At 39.7% G+C, this 24,467-nt stretch overlaps 1 protein-coding gene across 1 annotated transcript in view; it reads right to left on the bottom strand.

Annotated features, from left to right (window-relative positions):
* Positions 1 to 581: 581 nt before the first annotated feature.
* CSNK1G1 (casein kinase 1 gamma 1) overlaps positions 582 to 24,467 on the bottom strand; it is a 158,225-nt gene continuing 134,339 nt past the window's right edge. The window contains exons 11-13 of the mRNA XM_054565295.1: positions 17,296 to 17,406; positions 8,112 to 8,218; positions 582 to 767 (exon numbers count right to left, since the gene is read on the bottom strand). Of these exons, the coding sequence (XP_054421270.1) occupies positions 713 to 767; positions 8,112 to 8,218; positions 17,296 to 17,406 (273 nt within the window). The 3' untranslated portion in view covers positions 582 to 712. The remainder of the gene's footprint in view (positions 768 to 8,111; positions 8,219 to 17,295; positions 17,407 to 24,467) is intronic.

The following is a 24,467-nucleotide window of genomic DNA, read 5'->3' as shown; positions in this document are numbered from 1 at the left end:
TTCTACTACTGACTGGAGAATAGAGTTCGCTTGTCAAGAAAGCTAAGAACGCCAACACATGGGGACAGTAGACTGCAGATTTCTCACAGCTTGTCTCCTACAGTGTAACTTCACAGGCGGGAGGGAGGGAGTAACCTGCACCTCTTGGCTGGCTGGGGATGGAGGCTGCGCAGGCACAGAGGAAGAGGGAGACATACTGCCAGATATACCTGGTAGGTGGAGAAGCTTCTTCTCCAGCTCAAGCCTGCCATCTTCCTCCTACCTTCTTGGCTGCACCCCCAGTCTCTTGAGCTTCTTCAGCAGACAAAGCCTTGAAACTCACTAGCTTTAGTGCTGGAGCAGGTTGAGGGTGGGGCAAGAACCAGGAGTAAACTTAAAGGGAGGAAAGAGAATAGTAGTCCTTGAGTTTTTGTGAATGACACCTTCACTGTAAACAATAGGAAGGAGAGTCAACCAGGTGGCCCCAAGGGCAAGCAGTGGAGGAGCAGCAGCTCTGGGACCTGCTCAGAGCCTTAGGCAGGTGGGGACAGCCACTGACCCACTGGGTCCTGGCTGCCCACACTGGCTCCTTCAGGGGGCTTCTGTTTTCTTAGTTTTGGTTTGGATCTCCACCCTCCCCGACAGGGGAGTCCTTTCCAAGGAGAAATGGCAGGAGCTGCAGGTGCAATTGAGTCAGAGTCCCCAGGGCCTGAGGACTCCTGGGAGGCACTGGTCACTTGTGGCGCTGAGCAGTCTTCTTCCTTTTCCTCTTAAAGAAACAGCAGCACCTGAAGCACAAGGAACATTGCAAGTCAGTGTAAGAGGCCTGCAGCTTCCAACAGACTTCTGCCTGCTTCTGCTTACTGCAGGGGGTGGAATTTTCTCCCTGATACCCACCCGCAGGCCGCCCACCATCTACAGTGCTCATCCTGGAGGCGGTAGGCAGTGTCTGCCAGGGAAACCAAGGGGAATAGCTGCTTCATTTCAATCTGCAGCTACCAAACCTAAATATCAAAATGCTGCAGGCTAGGCAGGGAGGAAATAAGCATTTTTGAAAGGAGAATGAAGAAGGATGAATTCCTAGTCTAACACCCTGCCCAGATGCCTCATCTTTCTGTAGAACCAAAGCTGCAAGTCCTCAGGGCTGCATAAGAATAGGTTGCACTGTCTGCCCCTTAATTTAGAGGGAAAATTATTTACTGCAACTGCAGCGGTCAGCAGCCATGGAGGCTAAACTGAGGCAAAAAAACCCCCCATGTTCGGTACTCGAGGAGGGTCTCAAGATGCTACCAGTGAAGGAATAAGGATCCTCTCTATGTCCGTCTCTGCCCCACAGAGCTACTTGGAGTAGGCAGAAGCAGCACTGATAGTAACTGTGGGCCCGGGTCCCCTGATTGAGGTCAGCGCAGGCCACTCTTCATTCAGGTCAATGCCACAGCCTGGAGCTGATCATGAGGAAGCATCTGGTGGAAGGTCTTCGACTTAGCTTCTGACACTGCTGCTGCTGTGCCAGACTGGGTTATAGGATCAACCCTGTTTAGGATGGTGGTTGAGGCCTGCTCCCCTCGTGAGCCCGCCAAGTGCGGCTGCTGGGCAACAGCCATACCTCTGGCACATCCCTCAGCCTGAGTATCCCCCTCCTTATTCCTGCCTGTGGAATAGGAAGCACCCCTTGCTCCGGCAATGACTAGTCCCGAAGGGGGTGATGAGGGCGGTAACATGGCTGGCGCAAAAGATATGTCCTTTCCAGGATGCTGACACATGGGAAATGAGAATGCGAGGGGCAGAAGGTGGTGACTGAGTCAAAGATGTGTTATGATGGAGGGGAGTAAAGTTAGAAGTATAACTCAGAATTGCTGGACCCTTGAAAGAAAAGCTTTTCTGAGAAAACTATCTTTGAGTTGCTTGCCCAATCCTTCCAGGTTTAATGCCAGGAATAGTCATATGGAAATAAAGCACTGCTTACTTCCTATACCCTTAAGTTCTCCACTGCAGCTAAGATTCCCTCTTATTTTCAGTCAGACCCCTACATATTTCCTACACCCACTGGAGTAGTTATTAAAAATTTGAAGAACATTTCTCGGAATGCAAAAAAAGACATTCACACAGACATAATGGGCTTTAACAATATCTGAATGAATCAAACATGGCTTTTGGAAATAGTTTCTTAAGGGGGTCTTAAGCTTTTCTAAGAGTATTAATGACGTTTGTGAAATACTACTAATGGGTATGAATACAGTTATTAATCGAAGTGTCATGTTTATTGGAGATTGAATACATTCTTTTAAGTAAAATGATCTTTTCCTGTACACATATGCTTTAGAAAGCAGAGATTTTTTCAAGTTGAATGTCCTGGAATTAATATTAAATAAGGTAAGTTAAATCCCACAGGAGCACCAATTTTTCAATATAGTTACCTGTTCCCTACTAACCATGACTTTCAGAGGAATCACTAACATTTAAGCCAATTTCTATTCTTTACAGAGAATGCTAAGATGATGATTTGGTGTTTTTAAGTAACAGCAACCATAAAAAAGTTTGAATTGCTTTTAGTTTTCAGTCCATTTCAAATGACATGACTTCTCTTTTACCCCCTCTGAGGCAAGTCGTAAGCATGAATGTCTGCTTATATGCATATCATAACCTGATGTGCAATGCTGAGGTCGCCTGACTGGACGAGAGCGTGAGCTGTGGTTTAGAGCCCTAAATATTTGCTGGTTGCTATAGTTAAAGCTTCAGCAGGAGCAGAAGCTTTTAATAGTTCTCTCCACAAGAAATAGATCCCACAATCTGCCCTTCAGCTCTTTGGTTTCTGTGGTGACTACCAGCAATAGGACCCATTAAACTTGGTCAAATCCAGACCAGACCTAGACTGACTCCATACAGATATCTTACTCTCAGAAGAGAATGAAGGCACGTGAAGAACCCTTTTGGGGTTGTTGGTATCCTTCCTGTTGATTCTTTGATTGGATGACCAGAAGTTCTTAACAGGCTGCAGTGAAACTTGACCTATTCTCCCTATTCACAAGACACTAAGGGCCCTTCCCCCAAGTCTCTGAGCCACTTATTTACCTCTTCTATGAGCCTGCCAAGTGCTGTCTCCTGGGCACAGCCACAGCTCTTGCACAGCCCCTTACTCCTGCCTTTGGAACAGGAAGCACCTCTTGCTCAGGCGGTGACTAGTCCAGAGGGGGTGATGAGGGCTGTGGCATGGCTGGTGCAAAAGATACGTCCTCTTACTACGTCCTGGCTTTCTCCCTTCTGCTATTCCTTTGCTATGCTTCTCGTCTTTGCTGTACTTGAACATTCTTCCCTTGCTCTAATATCTGGCTCAAGCCCCATAGTATTCATGAAGCCTCCTTGACCATCCTGTCCCCAGTGACCTCTCTAGGAGTAATGACATAAGCACCCTGGAGAACCACCTGTCCTTTCAAGTATGTATGTCTTATCTCTCCAGTGAGGTGCGCCGCAGCTCTTCAGGGAAGGCCTTGGGACCTCCTAGAGTTCCATGCACTGAGTTGGATGAGCACACCGTAGACCCTGTATTTGCAGGGAGAATCATATGACTGACATCTTACAGGAAAAAACAGACCATAACACTGTCAGATTACACAGACTCATGTTTGCTAAGTAAATTGGCCCAATGTATTTCTTGATAATGTAAGACTACAAAATCTGTCTCCATAAAAACCAATTGCTACCTTCTATACATCCCTGTCCCTGGGAAACCCCACAGGCACCTTGGCTGAGGGTTTGGAAACCAGTGCCCAACCCAGTCATTGAAGACAAATAGAGACAAGGTAGTTCCAGTGTTCAGCAGGCTCTTATCATCACACAAATATGACCCATGCATGCAGACAGTGGCGGGGTGGCGGGGGGATTACAATTTCAGACTGCAGTAGACCAGCCTACTTAAGGAGCAAGTGGAAGGTCACAGGCAGTGTCCAGGAAGACAGCTGGGGAGGGGGCTCTGTCTTGCAGCAAGAATGAGCCTCATCAAACATGGATTCTTTAGGGTTTCCCCTTTTATTGTTCCTCTCATTTCCCCTTTTATTGTTCCTAAGAATGCATTCAAGGAATGTGGAAAAGAGAGGCTCCAATATTTCACTGGCCAAATCAGCCCTTAGTCCACTATACTCTCTTATAGGAAGGGGGAAAAAAGGACAATGAACAAAAAGTAAACAAACAAAAATCTCCAAACAACAAAATATCCATCTTTCCCCCAAAGCAGCTCTCCTTTTTTGAGAGACTCAAATTCTGAAGATGGAAGAACCAGATGAATAAAAAAGTCACAGATTTTTTCAAAGCAGCTGATTTCCAGGTAGAGACCAAGCTGCAGAATGTGAGGTTATCTGGCAACAATTGTCCATGGGGCTGTGAGGAATAATCTAAACAACTGATCTAGTAATAACTTTGTCCTCCTACCCTTGTCCCTCTCTGTCTGATAACATGTGGTTGCATTAATTTAAGAAAAAATTCACTCAGCTAGAAATAAAGAGGTAATTTTGAATACTGTGGGATAGATATTGTTTTGACAGGAAGAGGCAGCAATGAGGTGAGTATGAAAGGAAAGAAGGGATAGATTAAGTCCTAGGCATAGGTCTGCCCCATCCCCACCTTGTGGATCTAGTTCCCCAGTCTGGGTAGTTATGGCAAAGGTGGCATACAGAAGCCATTCAGTGTTCCTAAGGCATTTTGTTTGGCTTTGCCAATCCCAGCCTAGTCTGGTCCGCTCCCCTAGCATGTGGACTGGAGAGAGGGACTCACCACAGGTTGAGCATTTTCAGGCAGCTACAGAGTGTGTAAAGAGAAAAACACAGAAAGGAAGAGAGAGAGAGAGAGAGAAAGAGATATTAGTCCACAGACGTGAGATGGAAGCGACTCCCTGTGAGCCATGCAAACATGCAGTATGTTGAGTCTGTGTTTAGTTTCTTCCTCTGTCAAGGTAGGGTGAGTAGGCCCAGGCCACTTGACCCCCACCCTAAAATGGAGGGGGCAGGTGCCTGATAGAAGCGTCAGGATGGGAGCTGGATCTCAGCGAGGGGTGAGGCAAAACAGAGAGAGAGCTCACGGGTGCCCGCTTCCTGGGCACGTTCCAGGAAGGTAACAGAGAAAGAGCAAATGATCCTGCCTATAGGAATTCGATCAAGCACCAAAAGCCAAGCCATTTGGTTCCTACTTGAAGTCTTAGTGCACAATTTGTTAAGCTAACCTCCCAACTATTCTGAGGGAAAGACAAGTCCCTAGGCTTTCTGTAAGTCAACACGCTTGACCAAAGCAGTGAGCAGTTAGCTCTTTTCCTAAAGGGGGAAACAAGGTTTGAGAGACACTTATTAGGACAGGACTTAAGAGTGAGGTGGGTCACTGCTCTGGACAGGTATAGCTGCCAGAGAAGGGCCTAAATCCCAGGCTTTTTAATTTTCAGGGGAAAAGAGGCCTGTATTTGTTAAAGTTAGTGGATAACCAAAAATTCCTTAAGTCAACCAAAAGGCTGCCTACCCTTCTAGTTATAGACCCTTCACTACCCTTCTCATTATACTTAAGCAAGGACATGTGTCCTGTAGCTAGAGAAAAAGGAAATTAGATGTTCATTTTGTATATGGAACAAAAACTAAGACCCTGAATTTCTCTCATTCTGTGCACAAAATAAGCTGGGTGAGGAAACCCAAATAAGAGTTTGGAAGTGAAGGTTCCATACAGTCTGTCCAGTACCCTAGTTGAATCTTAATACAGGCAGCAGCCCCTTTTTTCACAAGCAGATTGTAGGGACAAACAGCATCACAGCTGCACGTAATGAGGGGTCGTTTGGGACGTTTTGTGCTTCTCTACTCTAGCTGTGACTTCCTGCCATAAAAGTGATCAGGCAGTTGAACCCATGGCTCCACCTTACTCCCCCCGATACACATAGAAGGCCAAGAAGAAAAACATGGCTGTGCCCTGAAAGTTCCCTGGGAAAGATGGATTGGTAGCTCATGAAATCACCAGGGGAATCAGCACACAAAATGACCTAAGCTATAAGCTTTTGGATGACATTTGGTCAAATACAATTGCTCCCCTCTGGTTTCTACATCTTTAAGGCCCAAACCTAAAACTGGTGGCAAAGAGACACAGTGGTCCCTTTTTGCTAAGTGGGGAGATGTTAAACTCACTTTACACCCTAGAGTTTAGATTGTACCAAAACAGAGTACGCCAGATTTGAATCTCTTTGTGTGAATGACTCCCTATCTTACACACAGGACACAAACACCATACTCACATACACAATTAGCGTACACATTTACTGAAATGAAATGAGAAGAATGGGTTCAAGAGATAAACCTGTATAGGGCATATCATAAAATTAAAGCCCATTCAATCTTGTTTTTAAAGATTAAAACCAGAGCTAAACTTCTAGCCTTCGAAGTGATAGCTATCCATGAAGGTGAACTGCAAGTGAGGTCAGGGTGGGAATGGGTACAGCCATCTTTCAAGCCCAGACAATGTCTGGATCAGACCACACCTAGCGCAGGGGTTCCCAACCCTGGCTATGCATTCAAACGACCTCAACTTTACAAATTCCTGATGCTCCGGTCATATTCTAGATAAGTTAAACCAGAATCTCTGGGGCCAGGGTTCAGGCATTTATGTTTTCTAACAAGCTCCAGGTGACTCCAAATTGCAGCCAAGGTTCAAAGCCCATTGGGAAGGAGCACCACACTGTTCATTTGGGAGAATAAAGCTTTGTCATGGAAACTGAAAGCTTGTGAATACCATTAAAATCTCCAAAGTATCTGAGAAGAGGAGGCATGTTTCCCTACTGAAAATAGTCTCTTCCTGGCATTAAAAACTCCCCCTGCCCTCCTTATGTATGGAGGCCTTATAGAGACTGGGAGAGGAGCATTTGAAGCTGCCTGTAGTTAGCAAGGACTTGACAGGAAAGAGCCCAAGTCATCCTCACTGGTTTTTATCTACTGGGTAAGAATCCTCAAGTCCTGGCTTTCTAAGAAAAGGACCTCTTGAAAGTAAAGTGAGCCCAGCACATAGACAGGCAGCAGAGGAGTGGGCAGGAGGGACTACCACACAAAGTGTATCTGGAAAAAAGAAGAAAGCAGGTCTTGATTGGCCTCTCACCACCTTATATCTAGAGGTGTAAGCATGTTCTGGCTTGTATTTAAGGTATCTGGAGGCTCAAGAGATCACTTAGGATACAATATCACCATAAACATGTTGTGTGCTTCTGAGAACAGGATCCTGGGATAGCCTGAATGTTCTCAAAGGATTTACAAGAAAAATCATCCATATCAGGCTTGGCAGTAGTTACTGATTTGTAAAGGACTTCTCTTTTCCTACCTCATTTCTTCTTGGAGGTTAAACCTGGATCTGAATTTGGGATGGTGCAAAAAGGAAAAAAAAGTGACAGAAACGCTGCTTTTGTAGTAGAATCAGCAGTTATTTCACACCTTCCACCCCCTAATCTGAGAGTTTAAACACAGACCATGCAGAGAGCACCATGGGGCTGGTGGTATGGAAAGGGCAAGACATTCACATGCAAGAGCAGCAGAAAAGAGAGGGGGAACCTTCTCAACCTCTTGGTTTAGGGATTAGTGTGACTTCCTTTTCTTTTCAAGACCCTTTCACTTGCAGGTACAAAGACTATTTTTCTTGCCTGACTTCTCTGGGTCTCTCTGAATCCAGAATCATTAAAGTGAGAACAAAATGGCCCTGAAACCCTTGCTCCAGGACTACATATGTAGAGTGGTTAGCCAAGAACCAGAAGTTTCATGCTGTTCAGCACAGCCTAGCCTACTGTTGAGATAAGCAGATTTTTCTGTGTCACAGGGAGCAAGAAGCTCCAGAGCGCCAAGAGGCTCATGACTACTATTTATTGTAGGTCTTCTATTATGATTCATTTAGTTCACTATGTCTTTTTCCCCAGGTGGACTAGAAAAATATGGTTGTCTTCCATAAATCACAACTAAAGAAGGGCAGCAGCAGCCTCAAGGTACCATGCAAAAAATAAAATGTTCCAAACAAGAAAGCTGTGGACACAAGCATGAGGAATTCAGTCTGAGATGAGCAGCACACAGAGAGGAAGAGACAGATATAAGATTTTTCAATCTATGACCCAGAGCCCCCTTGAAAGACGAACGTACTTAGCTTCCTCCACTACCTCCACCTCGGGGTGAGCTGTGATTGGTGCATTGGAGTGGGCTCCCGTGGGGTCATCGACATTCAGCTCTCCATTTGTTGAGCTAACCACCTGAAACAGAAAGACACAGTGTGGGAGATACCATGACAATAGGAGCGTCCTGCCAGTGGCAGAGAGGGTCATTAAGGTAGAGCTGGTCTCTATCTTAGCTACGAGTCAGGCAGTGTCTGGAATGTTTGTTTTCCTGGCTTGAGTAGTCAATTATCCTAATTTAGGAAAGATTCCCAGATCCCATCATGCGAGAAAACAAAATTCAATCGAAATCATATAATAACTTCCATACTGAATGCCTACATTGTGTGTGTGTGTGTGTGTGTGTGTATGCGCATGTATTAAGTATGTGTAAATTTAATCCTCACAAAAATCCTATGCAATAGATATTACTCTAATTGTACTCCTCTTAATTTATTATGCTATAATTATATATAGACTCAGTGATGACATTAAAAAATTCTACAAAGGAAATCAATAGTGGGCATCAGAAACTATAAGCAATCAAACTTTCCTTCAGAAATTTCTTCATGGCTTTGACCATCAGTTTAAAATTATTCAAGTAACAAGACAGCCATGCCCTGTCTGGTTAGAAGGCAGATGGTAAGGAAATGCTTTCCCTTGGAAAACCAGTCACATTTCAACAACCTTTATTTCAGGTTCAGTGTCATCCCATGTCTCACTGATGGTCCCCGAATTGTAACTGAAGGTTCTCAATACTGTCATCTGGTTAATGTGGACCCGATCAGACTTCTCTTGCTTGTGCAGCTGCTTCTGCCACCTGGTTTCATTTCCAGCACATGATTCCTGCTTATGTGGGTGCTGGGGAGTGGGAAAAGGGACCCCACTGCACAAACCACTCTGCTGTTAAAGATCTCGGCTGAAACATGGGAGAGAACCACAAAATAGAATAAACGGTTCGGATATCATATGCACTTGGGTAAGTAACTTCATTTAGTTGAGACTGTTTCTTACGGGTTGATGTGAGAATTATACAAGGAAACGTATGAGACTGTGTCTGGTACAATACCTGGTGCACAACAATGGAGGCAGAAGAGCACGGTAAACAAGAAATGGGCTCTAGTCCTAGTCAGCCCTGGGTTTGAACCCTAGCTCCACTACTTACTTGCTGTAGGTCTTTGGGCAAGATTCTCAATCTTTCTGTAAATCAATCTGTAAAATGGAGACACAATGCTGCCTACCTAATTGGGTTACTATGCAGACAATCCACAGAAAGTGCTTAGGCCTGTGCCATGGTACATAGTAATGGCTCAATAAATACTCATATTACTGTTATTTTCCCTTTAGAAATGTTTCTTCTTATCTCCCTCTAGATCTGGCCAGGGTCCTTACCAGCACTTAATTCGTAAAAATTTCCGGCACAGTCATAAAGAGGAAGATGGGAGTAAATGCTTAGTATAAATAGTCTTTATGGTATTTATTCAAAGAAGAAAGGGCAGACAAGGTAAGTACAATACTACTTATTAGCAGTGTATGCCCACCATTACCACTAAATTACTACTAAATACTAAAAGAAGTATTTATTGTGCTTACTTAAAAAAAATGAAGACAGTGCTGTAAGGTTAAAGAAACCTGTAACATTAAATTTGGACTTATGCAAGGGAGACCCAAATTTCTGCTAGTGATCCAATTTAACGTCTCTGACTAATGGAACCATCCGATCTTATTTATCTCTTCACATGATATAATAAATACCATATGACATTATCTATGTAGTAATCTTTCCAAAAAAAGTTTTTTTCTGAATCTAAGTATGAGGAAAACAAATTGATAAATCCAAAATGTGGGACAGTCTATAGGACAACAAGGCTGGACTCTTCAAATAACACATGTTAAAAAATCTTTTTTTTTTCTCTTTTAAGACAGGGGTAATTTTTACAAATTGAAAGAGATTAAGAATTCAGAGACCAAGAGATTGAAAGAAACCTAAAAGGCATAACAACTAGATGCAATGCATGAATCTTGATTAAATCTGGAACACCATAAAATTAATTTGGGGGACAATTGGGGGAAATATGATGTGAACTGTACATTAGATATTATGGAATTATTATTAATTTTATTGGCTATGAAAATGGGTGTTTTTGGTTACATGAGAGAATACTTCTGTTTTTAGGAAATGCAGGTTGAAGTACTTTGAGATAAAATGTAATGATAACTACACCTTACATTCACACAGTGTAGTGAACACTCCCCTTGTCCCCCCCAAACCCCTCACACAGTGTTAAAGAAAATATGGTAAAATCTTAATAATTTGTTTATCTAGGTTAAGGATATACACAGGTTCATTGTATCTTGCCCATCCCCCCGCAACCCCAACTTTTCTATAGATTTGAAAATTTCAAAAAAAAAAAGTTGGGGAAAAACAGCAAAAACAAGAGGTTGAGGAGAGAGGATTTACAGACTGAAGAACCACAGCTCCTCATGCTACTGTTGTCCTGTTAACTTCCTCAGACGACATTTGCTTCTTGTGGGCATATTCTGGCTGCGCACTAGTGCTAGTGCTGTAAGTGCATTCTGTGAGCACAAGGATTAAAGGAGAAATCATAGTAATTTTCCTAATGAACAATTCAGCAACTAGACAAGATGTTAGATGAGATGTCTGGGCCTCCACTGACATGAACAAAACAGGAGTCAGCACCACCACTGCACACTACCTGGTGACTTTGGGTCATTGTGCCTGCTCATGGTGTTTCATGTGCCTCGTACTCTCTAATTTCTCCTTGCTATGGAGGCCCACAAGCAATGTGCTTGGGCAACTGAAGGAAGAGGTTATCCTCATTTTGCAGACCAGACATCTTGTCTGTATCATAGAGAATCTGGTCTCAAGTGAATCAAGTGAACCAGTTGCCTAACCTTACACTTAACTGCACTTTGGGAATCAATCTGGCCCTTCAAATCATTCACTTAATTATTTCAAGATGAAAGTAGAGTTTATCAAGCTACTGAACTGCTGCCTACATGTTCAGTAGAAAAAAAACACTAGTATAGGTGACCAAAGAGCTCAATTCCAGGCTTAGCTTATCCTCTGTGAGCCCTAGTTTCTAATTCTGTTAGGCTATGTCAATAACCTTGGTCCTATCAACCTCATAATTACTAAGTACAGTAATATCTAGGAAAGCAACTGGAAAAATTGTAAAAACCTTATGAATATAATACATTATTAGTATTTTAAACAGCATCATTTTTATACTTTTTCTATTGCATTTTTTAGTATAACATCATTTTTAAAAAGCTTGTTGTACATTTGGAGTACCATTTATTTTGTTGTAATCACTATTAAAATTAACCCCACATTCCTCTGCCTGAATCACACAAGAACAAAGTAATTAACATTTTATGGGATTATGCATGAAAGAGATTAAAGTTAAATATTATTTTGAACTTGAGTCCTTAAATTGGTAACATCCCTTTTGGGAGTCTCAAAAATTTGAGTTATTTGTCCCATTTTTTAAAATATTAACGGGAAGAAAAATCAGACCTGTGTACCAAAGGAAGAAGTATTTTAGCTGATAATCAACATTTCAATCCTATTTCTCACAACTTACATATTTGGTAATTCTCTACTTTAGCTTCCCTATCTATATAATACTGAACTCAACAAGAATCGTAAATAATCAAAAATTATAAAGATTTCAGCACTATAAATATTGGCTAAATGTTATATGTTATTCTTAAGTCTCAGGCCCTTGCTTGGTCCTAGATATGTCTAGATATTTACTATACATTTTTAATTTAAACAATTTTAGAGTCATCTTTCTGAAAAACAAAAATGTATTGTCTTCCTGAATCTGGATCTCTACATATGGAACATCTTTGGAAATATCAGAAGGATGGGAACTGTAGGGACCTGCATATTAAATAAGTTGGAATGGGAGTGTCCATGTGCTCCGTCAGCACAAACTTCTCTCACTTCAGAGTTCAACATTCCCTACCTATCAGGTATCTGCAGGTCATTGAGGTTAGGCCAAGCATGATTTGACCATATTACCCTTGGGAAGTGAGACAACTCAGAAATATGGGCATCTGTTGTGTTAGAAAAGGTACTACTGAATTGGTTTGCAAAAAGCCTAACCTTTATAAGTTTATAAAAGTTGGGGCTAAAATTAAAGAGGCAGACATAGTGAGGGACAGCAGAGTTTAACATAATATTAGGGAAATGGCACAACTACCTATTCCCTATCCAAATGTCAAAGAAGGTGGTAGAACTTAAGTTTATAGGGAGTCAAGGGAGGTTGCATTTGTCAAAAGTGCTGACAAAACCTTTAACTGACTGCAATTCTAATCTAAAGACAACCCCTCAGAGTGGACAGGAAACACTGTCCAAATGAACACCCCTATGTTCTAAGAAAAAATATCTAGTAAACTAAACAGTCCAGATATGCCTGACTACGAAGCGTTTCCCTTTTAAAGTTATTTTTAAAAAATATTTTATTTATTTATTTTTGGAGAGGGGAAGGGAGGGAGAAAGAGAGGGAGAGAAACATCGATGTGTGGTTGCCTCCCATATGCCCCTCGACCGGGGACCCAGCCTGCAACCCAGGCACTTGCCCTGACTGGCCCCTTGGCTCGCAAGCCAGCATTCAATCCAACAGCCACACCAGCCAGGGCTAAAATTATTATTTATCTTTGTTTCTTTTCTAATTACAAAGTAAGCCCGTTTATCATAAAAAAATTAGAATATTAAAAAAGACAGCATAAAAATCGGAACTTTTCAGTGACATCACATGGAAGTGACTAGTGGGAAATTTGATATATGTTCCCCAAGCATAAATGTATGCAAAGTATTTACATAAAATGACTAAGAGTAAATATACTAGGCTTTGTGGGCTATAGAGTCTGTGTCAAAGTCATTGAACGCTACCATTTTAGCATTAAAGCACCCACAGATAGTATGTAGATAAATTAATGTGGCTGTGCTGTCATAAAACTTTATGTACAAAAACAGGCAGAGAGTGGGATTTGGCCCATTGGTTGTGTTTGCCCATGCCTACTCTACAATATATTTCTTCTTCTTTTGTCTTGTGCACACACTAATACATGTTTATGTATATTCTCTTTTATATATATTTTTCATACATATGTGAAAATAAAAAAAAATGGGACCAAATTTTACATACTGTTTTACAACTTGCATTTTCCACAACATATCTTGGACATTCGTATAATATGCAAAGATCTTTTATCTCAACTGTCTGCAAATATCGTATTTGTTTAGTTAATGCTGAACTGATGAGCGTTAAGTTGCCTCTGATTTTCTGGTATTAGAAACAAGCCAGTAATAAACATTCTAGAACTGCACTGTATAACAGAGTAGCTACTAGCTACATGTGGCTACTGAGTACTTAAAATGTGGCTAGTCCACATTGATATGTTTGTTCCTTAAGTGTAAAAATAAATGCTAGATTTTGAAGACTTAGTTTAAAAAAAGGTAAAATATTTCTAATGTTTTTAATACTAACTACAAGTTGGAACTATTTCAGATACACTGGGTTAAATACACTATTAAAGTTAGTTTCACCTGTTTTTTACTTTTTAACATGTGATTACTAGGAAATTTTAAATTACAAATGTGACTGACATTTCTCTTAAAAGCCATGTTCTAGACCATTATTTCTTTAATATCTGTGCATTCCTGAGGAGTATTTATCTGAAACTGGACTAACTAGTTCACAAAGTGTAGATGTTTAAGATTTTAACAGATATTGCCAAACTACCCTCCAAAATAGTTGTAATTAACATTAACAACAGAAGGATAGGGTATTATTAAACTTACACATTTTTTAAAATGTGATAGACAAAAACTAATGTTTACATATATTTTTAATTGTTACATTTTATTTTATCAGAGTTATATAAGCACACTGTGTAAAGAATTAAGTATTTCTACAAGAATTTTTAGAAAAAACAGCAGTCTCTTACCCTCATTCCACTATTTCCTCTTCCTTGATAGCTGACTCTTGTTTTTTATCTACATATATCTGAAAACATGCATCTCAATTCATCTTTTGGTATTATAGTCAACTTTTCCATTCATCTATTCTCCCATTATACTTTATCCTGCATTTTTCACTAGATTAATTGGTAGTGTTTGCACCATGATTATTAAAAGCTATTTATAGTTGTGCTATGGAGTATACTATGGTTATCTTTCCTTCCCTGTATAATTTCTTGCTTTCCTTGGAGTTAATTATCTTTTATTAAGGTTTATTTTTACTTAGCTTTAAAAAAAAAAGATTTTATTTATTTATTATTTCTTTATTTTCAGAGAGAGGGGAAGGGAGGGAAAAAGAGAGGGAAAGAAACATCGATGTGAGAGAGAAACATCAGTTGGCTGCCTCTCACAGGCCCACAGCCAGAGACTTGGCCTGCAACCCAGGCATGTGCCCTGACCAGGAATCAAACCAGCAACCTTTTGGTTCACAGGCCAGAGCTCAATCCACTGAGCCACATCAGCCAGAACTACTTAGCTTTTTATATATATTAGCTACTTTCACGTTATTCTGACACATTGATATCCTACTCAATTCATCATTTTGATAAAATTGCTCATAAAACCTTGTGATCACCTGTCTGGGACAGACTATCCTATCCTGGGATCTCCTGACTTCACCATTATACTGGGGAGTCCCTTTACTTCTCTTCTGGGTTGGATCTTTGTTTTCTGGATCTCATATATTTACTCCTCTTTCTTGGTTTATTCACTCATTTTCATAGTGCACATCCTCTTGTAGCTTCATTAAAAAGCATGCATGAGAAGTAAAATGTTGAGACCACAGATTTCTGAAAATATCTTTATTCTATTACATTCCAACCAGATTGACAGTTTGGCTGACTACAGAATTCTAGGTTGAAAATAATTTTCCCCTCAATTTTGAAGGCACTGTTCATTGGTTTCTAGCTCCCAGTACTGCCATTCAGAAATGTGAAGCTATACAAAATCCTGATCCTTGGTTTGCATATGACTGGTCTCTTTCTGGAAGCTTGAAGGATTTTCTCTTTGTCCTTGGTGTTCTGAAATTTCACAATGATGTGCCTTTGTATGGTTCTATCATCCATTACGGTGGGCACTCAGTGGACCCCTTTGATCTGGAAACAAGTCTTTATGAGTCCTGGTAAATAATTTTGATAATAATTTCCCTCCACTTTCTCTGTTCTAACACTGGAATTCCCATTATTTAGAATTTGGACTTTCTAGGCTCTCCTTAAATCTTACATTGTTTTCTACTATCTTCATCTCTCTTTCTCTTTATTTTACTTTCTGAGAGACTTCCTCTCAACTTTATCTTCCAAACTCTTGAGTTTAAATTTTTGATTATGTTTTCATTTTCTAAGAGGTCTTTTTTTCTGTTTGCTGTAAGAGGGTTACTTTTGAAAATACCATCCTGTCCATGCTTTACAATCACAGTATCTTCTGTTTCTGATGATATTAATAATAAGGTTTGTTGTTGTTGTTGTTGTTGTTGTTTGCTTTGGTCTACTTTCCTCAGAAGTCTGGTAATCCTTGATTGTCTGCTCATATATAAAACTGGGAGACTGCGAAATTAATAAGCACTTTGAGTACAGGAGTGGGACTTTTAAAGTATGGCTCTCACTGCAGAATGACCTGGCTGGGCCATTTCAGTAGGGGAAATCCTTCTGTCAGTGTGCTCGGATGGTTTCTTTTGGGCTGGTCAGATTCCCCAGAGCCAGCTGTCTCCTGTCAGAAGCACACACCTGGCTATCAGCATTCTGAAGGACTAAATGGGAAAGCAGGCAGTCAGGGCACAGACATTCACTTAATCTCCATTTTTTATCAGGCTGGTACTCTCTCCCAAATGTGCCTTGTCCCCAGTAATCTAGAGACCCTCTATTTTGCCTTCTTTAAAGAATAAATCTTTATTCTTTGCTGAGAATGGGGAAGAGGATCTAGGGATCTCTGGCTTCTTAAATAGATTTTTAACCAATCTTCATTATTTTAGCATATGCCCCTCCACACCCACCTCCGCCTTATTAAAAGGCCAACTACTCAACCTCCTGGGGATTCCCCAGTGCATACAGGCTCTTGGTTTTCCCCGACTAGCACAGGATTCCATTTTCTTGAGACTCCTAAGTCATTTAATAACTGCCCATCTGCTTTCCAGCTTCTAATATTTTGTTGCTGTTGCCTCCTCTAATGTTTTCTACATCCTTATATGGATTTATGCCTTTAAAAAAAATTGCTTTATTGTTCTTTTAGTGTTCTTTCAGGAGGGGGTGAGAGCAGATCTGCGTGTTTAATCCATCATTTTTACCTGGATGTTCCTATGAGGTTTTTACAGGGCCAAAGTTGTCTCCTAACTTCAGTGAATTACTCCATGTAAGAGAAATCCTAGACAGTCATGCCTATCAAGATGTATTTCTGTGTGTAAAAGGTGTGTCTATCTCTTTACAAAAATTTCTATTTGGTAGCTCTGGGTTCACTTGTGTACTCCAATTGGTGGTATCACAAATATGACAAGAACATTGTGGTTAAGATTAAGGCAGTGACATAAGGAAAGGTAGGAGATACATGTACTGCTTAAGTACTAGAAAGAACAGAGATTGAAAACAGTCTAGATGAAGTCAGAAATAATTCCCCAAGACCACATTTACTCCAGGAGAAAATAGGAATCACCCAGCTACTTGGGTACCCACTCAGAAACAGTTAATTTGGACTAATAAACATTCTCACATTATGCACTAAGGCACGTATCATCTTGGAATGAGCTAAATATGCAGTCCTCTATCCAAAGAATACTTCATTTTATACATTTCAGGCCTTTACAATCAGACTTCACACTAACACACGTCTACCTTGGCGTTATTTTTATGGCCTATCATGAGTGGATCAAGATTATAGAACTAGTTTAAGAAGAAATCAGTATCAGAAATCAGACATTTCTTAATCAGTGACAATAACCAGCAATCACTTCAACAAGTGACTCTTACAAGTCTACGAAGGCAGAGAATAAGGACACAGATATTCAGTTACCTACAGAAGCACCTCTAGCTTGCTGTAAGTTTCCATTCTAAAGGAACTAGAGTTTCAGAAGCAAGCTAACATTCTACCAGCCAAACTGGGAAGGCCGGGAAAAGGCAATAAAGGCAGTAAGTACCTGTACTGATCCCCCATGGCGGTCTGCAGCCAAGTGAGACGTCAGGTACGAGGTATTGGTCTGCCGGCTGGGCTGGATTTCCCACTCTCCTCGGCGCTCTGACGATGCAGTCTGCTCAGGCATTAGGAAGCATGAGAGCGAGATATGGAAGGAAAGGTGAAGCAATAGCGAGAAATAACAAAATCAAGTACATTAGTGCTCCTGAGGGTTTTGTTGTTGCTTTGGATTTTAAATTTTGCTGCAAAGCACTGGGAAAAAAGTTAGCTTGGCTACATGCATTTCACAGCTTAATGAACCAATACATGACAGTCTATAACACATCATCTTCACCCAAGACACAGAAAAAAAAAGATCACCAAAAGAGAAAAAAAAAATCAAAAGTTGGAATCACCTTTTAGCTTCCATATTAATACAATTTCAGTAGCCACTAAGCAGACCAAATTCAGAATGTTAAGACTGTTGAACAAAGGAACAATCATACTCACAAATCATTTCACTGACTGAAGATCAATCTATCAATCTAAATAGACAGCAGTCAATACAGAAAATTTCTAGCATTAGGAATCAAGATAACATGACTTTTCCTTAAATAGGGAGCCCACTATTCTCAACATGTAACTCCATGGAACTTCAACCCAGACAAAATGAGCTGTGGCAATGACTAGAATACGCTTTCTTCGCTAAAAGAATGAACAAACCATCTCTTCAAAAGCAGGTTCATAGATCGAGAATATGAAAAGATGGGGGGAAAAGAAGGCTATAGTGTTTTCCTGATTCCTTTAGTTAACAGTCCCTAGTGTAGAATTAGAAAAACTTTAGATATGATCATTATGGATTTTCTCCTAAAAGGCAAAGGGCAGACTTTTCCCCAGCAAGAGGGCTTTCCATTCAAACCCTTTTTCGGATTCTGCTTTCACTTTTGCTATCATTCAGGCTCTCTCCACCTGTTTTTAAGACCTCACACTATTCTGGTCTTGTTTATGTGTGATTTTTGTTCTGAAGAATCTGTTTAGGTGCCTCTTCCCCTGTGCCAGATGGCTAAGGAGGTATTAACATCATGATGCTCAGTGGTAACAGTCCTAAGGCTCTACAAAAATGAAAAATGAGGAGTTGGAGAGGCAGCAATGAGGGATTAGTAAATCAAATTTTAATTGCTGCTGATATAAACAGCAGCAGGGGTTGTGATACGATATTGCTGCTCTGCATGAAACCGGTAAGAATTCTATAAATCCTGGAAATATTCAAAGCTATAAGTGTTGTATTATGTAAAAAGGCAAAGGAAGAGTGATGAAGTAGTGGTTTAAGGCTCCATGTTCACTCTCCCCTTTCTGTTGAAAACAGCTGTTTTAAGATTACCTATAAAAGTCACCAAAAAGGCCTCCCTTATTTTCTTCAGAAGCCTCATATACCAGCTACAGCTTACTCATCTTCTTTGTTAATGGAATATGAAGTCATATGGGTAACAGCACTATAAAGGAACCGGGCCATCCTTTCTGATGTTCCTCAGAGAATGAGCATATTCTGTAAAAAGGAAGCTGTATTAATTTGCTTGCTATATACTTTTACAATAAGGGGGGTTGGTTTTATACTGATGGTCATATCTGAGAGAATCAAAGCTACCCGAAATATACACCCCCTTCAATTATTTCTGCCAACAGAGGTTCAGATGTTTCATTTTCCAAAATAACACTGTGGTTTATAACATAATCATAACTATGTTATATAACTTATTGGCAGTGTCCATATCCTCAGAGCACTCAATCTCATTTATTCTCACTATTAGAGATTTGGGGATAAATCTGTTCTTTTAATGTTATTTTTTAAAAAGATTTTATTTATTTATTTTTAGAGAGGAGAAGGGAGGGAAAGACATAGAAGGAAACATCAACGTGTGCTTGCCTCTTGTGCACCCCCCACTGGGGACCTGGCTTGCAACCCAGGCATGTGCCCTAGACTGGGAATCGAACCAGTGACCCTTTGGTTCGTAGGCTGGCACTCAATCCACTGAGCCACATCACTCAGTTAAGGCTGTTCTTCTAATATTATAAGTAATGTCTATAATATTTATTAGTGATAGCCTCTTCAGTTCTCTCTAGGACTTTTTAGTATTTTAAATTTTTAAAAAAGATTTTATTTATTTATATCTAGAGAAAGGGGAAAGGAGGGAGAGAGAAAAATCCATGTGTGTGTGACTATCACATGCCCCTTACTGGGGACCTTGTCTGCAACCCAGGCAAGTGCCCTGACAGGGAATCAAACTAGAACCTCTTTGGTTTGCAGGCTGGCAATCAATCCACTTAGCCACACCAGTCAGGGCTGTCTATGACTTTTTTAATTTTTTTGTAACATTGAGGTACAATATTTAAGCACCTAAACTATAATACAGAACTATCAGTTCTCAAAAAATTTAAATACTTAAAAAATATCCAGACATTTATAAGCCAGTGGGTGTTGTTTTGAGTTCTATGATACATGTTCAATGCGATTACTTCTCTATTTTGCAAGAAATGCTCATAAAACACCCATGTTTTTAAGCTTAACAAAACCTTGGACAGCTGATCAACTATTATTTCTTCTTTTTTTTTGGCATGGGTTTTGTTTTATTTGTCTGTTTAATAGCTAAGAGTCATTTCAGGTCATGCCTGGCATTTTATCAAAACAAAAAGTGGTACTCTAAAGAAATAAGGATGATATTCTTCTTCTGTTTCATGTGAACTAGATGTAATGAAAGAAATCCCTGATTAACTATTACTTCAATTTTTACTGAAATACATATTAGAAATCTGGTTTGGTATTACTGTCCTATTCACAGGGCTGTGTGCTTGTTTATATTTATTCTAGGTAAATAAATAAGTTGTTGGAAGAAGCAAGATTTTTGTATAAATGCAAATGGAAAGATATTTGTCAAAGGGCTAAAAGTCACACTCCATTTCCATCCTCAAAGCAATATGCTACTTATCATTTAAAGAGAGAAAAATGTTAACATTCCCAGTTGCTTCATAAATGTTTCCAACTGTGACAAAGGAAGAGCACACTGCACCATACTATACTACTGCCTTCCAATGCCTCCTACATCCCCTGAAAGCAACAAAACCAAGTGACAGATGTGAACCTGGGGTTGATGGGTTTATTACTTTGGAAGTTACTTTTCATCATAATGCTAAACTCTATGGCTATTCTTTTCTGGAATTTAAGGGCTTGGATTGGTATCTAAAAATTGATGTAGTAGGAAGGGTCATTTACCAGTTTTAGAAAGCAACTTGAGTGCCTAGGAGCTAGATGAAACCAAGGAATGTCAACAGCTACAGGACTCAGCTAGTATACCTTCACCTGGAAGGTATTCCGGGGAATGCTGCGGACGTAGGGGTTATGACGAGGCATAATCAGCACAGGAGCTAGTTATGCTAAACAAACCAAAAGAGGAAATTGGCATGTAAGACCTTCCCTCTTAAAATCACTCATGCATGTGAGTGTATCTAAAAGGACATCAGAAGCATCTATGGACAGAAAAGCATTCAGCAAAATCAGTCTCTGCATTCATTAGTGGAAAGGCAGAGGTCCACATGGAATACGTGAATCCCAAAGGTAGGAGCATCAACCTCAGGCAGTGGGAATTCCTTGGGAGGACACTTTAAAATTTCCAGTTGTGATTGTATTTGTGTGGAAATGCTTGGTAATATCCAGTAGGTGAGAGTGGAAACAAGAAAGCAGCAATCCAGCACAGCATAAATCAAAGGCAAAGCTAATAAAAAATACTTCAGGGAAAACATAGAAGCCTGGTGTAAGAAGTCAAAACATGTGCCCAGGGCAGAGGAAACGAATCTTTCCCAGAAGTCATTTGACAGGAAATAAGGGACAAACGATGGGGAGAAGACACTAACAAGAGGGCAGGAAAACAGTCTGAAAACACCTCCGATACCACCCCCATCTACGGGTTAAAAACTATTTAAAATTCTTACTGGAGACAAAGATAGTATCTGAAGCAAAAGGCAGGCAAAACATCTTTCCCCTCTGTAGCAAACAAAAACAATCCTATTTTTTATATAAAGTTATTTTGAAAAATTAATTCTGATTACACTCATGAAAAATTTTACCCGCTTCATTACTTATTGCTCACAAAACACTTTAAAAGTTGCTATCTACACAGAACATTTTGGCTTCCCTTGTCAGTCTTCTAAGACATCATTTTATAGTCTTCAAATATAATTTATAAGGATACAGACTGAATAGTACCAAAGATTAGCTATAAATACACTAGATATTATCTCTTATCCCACTTTCAAGATAAAAACTTAATGGAGTGGGGGTAAGTTGAGGAAGAAAGAATGGGGCAGGAAGAATGGTGAAGGAAACATTTTAAAACATTTTGGGGGAATAATAAACCTTAGATATGAAATTAAAAAATGTTGACCAAGTTATTGAAATATATACTTTAATAAATATAAAAACTTCCTTCTATTAAGCTCAAATTGGCTTAAGAATCAATTTTCTTATGCTGAACAGAGGTTATTCCATGCAACTTGTCACGTGCACTAAGTGACTTCCCGTATGCTCCAATAGATACTTGATCATGTATCAGGGACGTATGAATATCAATGATAACTTGGAAGAAATTATTACCAAGCTCAATGCTGTGCAGGCCTACAGAGATGAGAGTATCACTTCTGTGGCGTTCTGAGAAAAACCACAGGAATCATCCTAGAGGTTTAAAATTCACTACTTAAACCCTTGTCCTAATTCTACATAAAATGGTGTAAGATACTTTCCCTAGGGAATAATGATTTATCTAAGTAGGATTACTCCAGAATCACCTTCCTACAAGGAAGTGCCTCAGAACACAGGGTGTCTGCTGAAATAAAAAACACTGAAGAATGCACATAGAAGAAACCCTTTAATATGGAATAGAGAATTAAGAGCAAAGGTGAGCATCAGTGACTAGGTGATAGAATGGGAGAAACTAAGACTGTATTTCAGTTTTTCACTTGCTTGTTTCAATGTCCTCCGTGGAGTTAAGATCCCAGAAATGAGGAGGGACAGTCCCCTTCTGCACTGAGCTCTATGCTGGAGGGTGGCAGGACAAGTGTGAAATTTCTACACCTGAGCTCCTGTTCGACGGCAAGCAGCAAGTTAGGAAATTACACACAGGTGAGGACACAAATTATCTGCGAGCAAACTCATACACCCCTTCAGTCAGCAAACTCTAAACCTCGCTGAAAATGAAGCAGTATTCTGTAAAAAGGAAGGGAATATAGAATTAATAAGCTTTTTAAAAAAAGTTACTGGACTTTTAAAAAGTAATAAAAGATATTCATTTTATGAACATCTCTGACCATCTTGGCTACTCACAAATCTGGTCTAATCTCCACTTCAGAAAAGCTATGCTTATAACATTCAGTAAGCACCACGGCAGTAAACCACGTATTTTTCTAAGTCTCTATATTCCTTAAATCTAATCCCTTGGCGTGTAGACACAAACAAATAAACCTGAACCATTCTTTTACTGGAAGCACATCTTCTTTAGAGCTCAGTATGACTGGACTCTTTCAGGTTTTGTTGTTTATTTCTTGTATGTTTATAAGGTACTGAATTAGTTTAAATATGGTTCTAAAAGGATGAGGGATCAGCTTTACTGGTTTTAGAGTCATATTTTCCTGCCTAGTCAAAATGGAGAATTTGCAAGTGCACAGTTCATCTAGTAGAAAATTACAAAGAATAAACTCTTTTCCTTAAACATGTGCTGCACATATAAAAATTAGTAAGTAATATTTTGAGATTCAATATTATCAGGGATAAGATACTATGTCTGGTAAAGTTAAATGGTTTTTGATGACCAATGGACTCTTTCCAACCTCAAAACAAATCTGTCCTCCCTAACCTTCTAAGCCAATTACCCTTTCATGTACCCACAGAAAACTGACCAGATAAAAGGAGTCACCAGGAGAAAAAGAAATGATCAAAATTACTAAAGCATGGTAGCATGCGTCTGTATAGCATTTACCTGAGTAAACACTGTCTCAAGCTTAAAGTTCTGAAAGAGCAGGAATTGTGTACATCCTAGTTAATGCAATATTTTATATTTAGCATGTTGAATGCATACACTGAATAAAACCTTCAACAGTATAATATACTCTAATATTAAATCTCTGGATACTGGCAAGTTTACTTCCTGATCAAAGTGGATCAGGAAATGCAAGGGAAGCTTTGCCAGGTAGAAATAAGTAGGAGCATGAACGTTTTTGTCCCCTTCCTGAGGATGCAGAGTTCTTCAGAGAACCAAAACCATGAAAAGATTTAGTCTTTCAAACTGGGAAAAGACAAATAGTCAGGGCAAAAATGACAGAAAAGACTAAAGCATTGGAATCTTTCTGAATGGATCTAGTTTTTAGGAATATTTATTCTATTCAACCTCATGATTTAATTATAGTTTTCTAGCTGGGTGAAATTAATATTCAAAAATTGTTAAGAATTTGATATTATAATAGTTTTAAAAGGCAGATCTGACACAGGTGAGTTTAAATGCAGTTCTTTGAAATCTATTACTTCATTTAGAAACCAAACAGTACTCAATTCAATATACCTACAACCTCTACCAGCAAAGCAATTTTTCCCTGAAAATTCTCATTGTGATTGAAAATTAATACAATTGCCTGAACATATTTTGCATCAAAAGCCTGCTGTGTTTTTTTACACCTTTTCCTTGAGCAGACAATCTAGCCCTATTCTGGCTGCCAAGTGAGGCAGAATGGCTCTTTGTAGAAATAGAAAACAAGTAAGAAGAAAAGCTTCAAATTTCTTTTCCATTGGAGATTAAATGAAAATCTGTATCTTAAACATCTGACTTCACCCATGTTCCTCCTTTTACAGATTTATTCATTCACTCAAACCATTACTAATCAAATGCCTACTATTCCAGACATTGTTTTAGGTATTGGAAATACAGCAGTGAACACAACAACAAAAATCTCTACCCTTACAAGACTTGTATTTGAGAAAGACCCCCGAAGGTTAAATGTTCTATAGCCAAAGTCCTGGGACAAATTAAAAGCAAATTCTTAGCTCCTTCTCTAAGTTTGGGACTAAACAGAGCCTGTGAACACCCAGGCTTACTCTTCTACCACACAACGGATGGGCAGATTCACCCAGAAGAAAGAGCGCTCTGTAAGCATCATCAT

Source organism: Pteronotus mesoamericanus, unplaced genomic scaffold, assembly GCF_021234165.1.
Source record: "Pteronotus mesoamericanus isolate MK-2021 breed Mesoamerican mustached bat unplaced genomic scaffold, CSHL_Meso_final contig_164, whole genome shotgun sequence".
Taxonomy (NCBI): Eukaryota; Metazoa; Chordata; class Mammalia; order Chiroptera; family Mormoopidae; genus Pteronotus; species Pteronotus mesoamericanus.
Note: the sequence above shows the minus strand (reverse complement) of the source record. Positions and strands in the feature narration are given on the sequence as shown.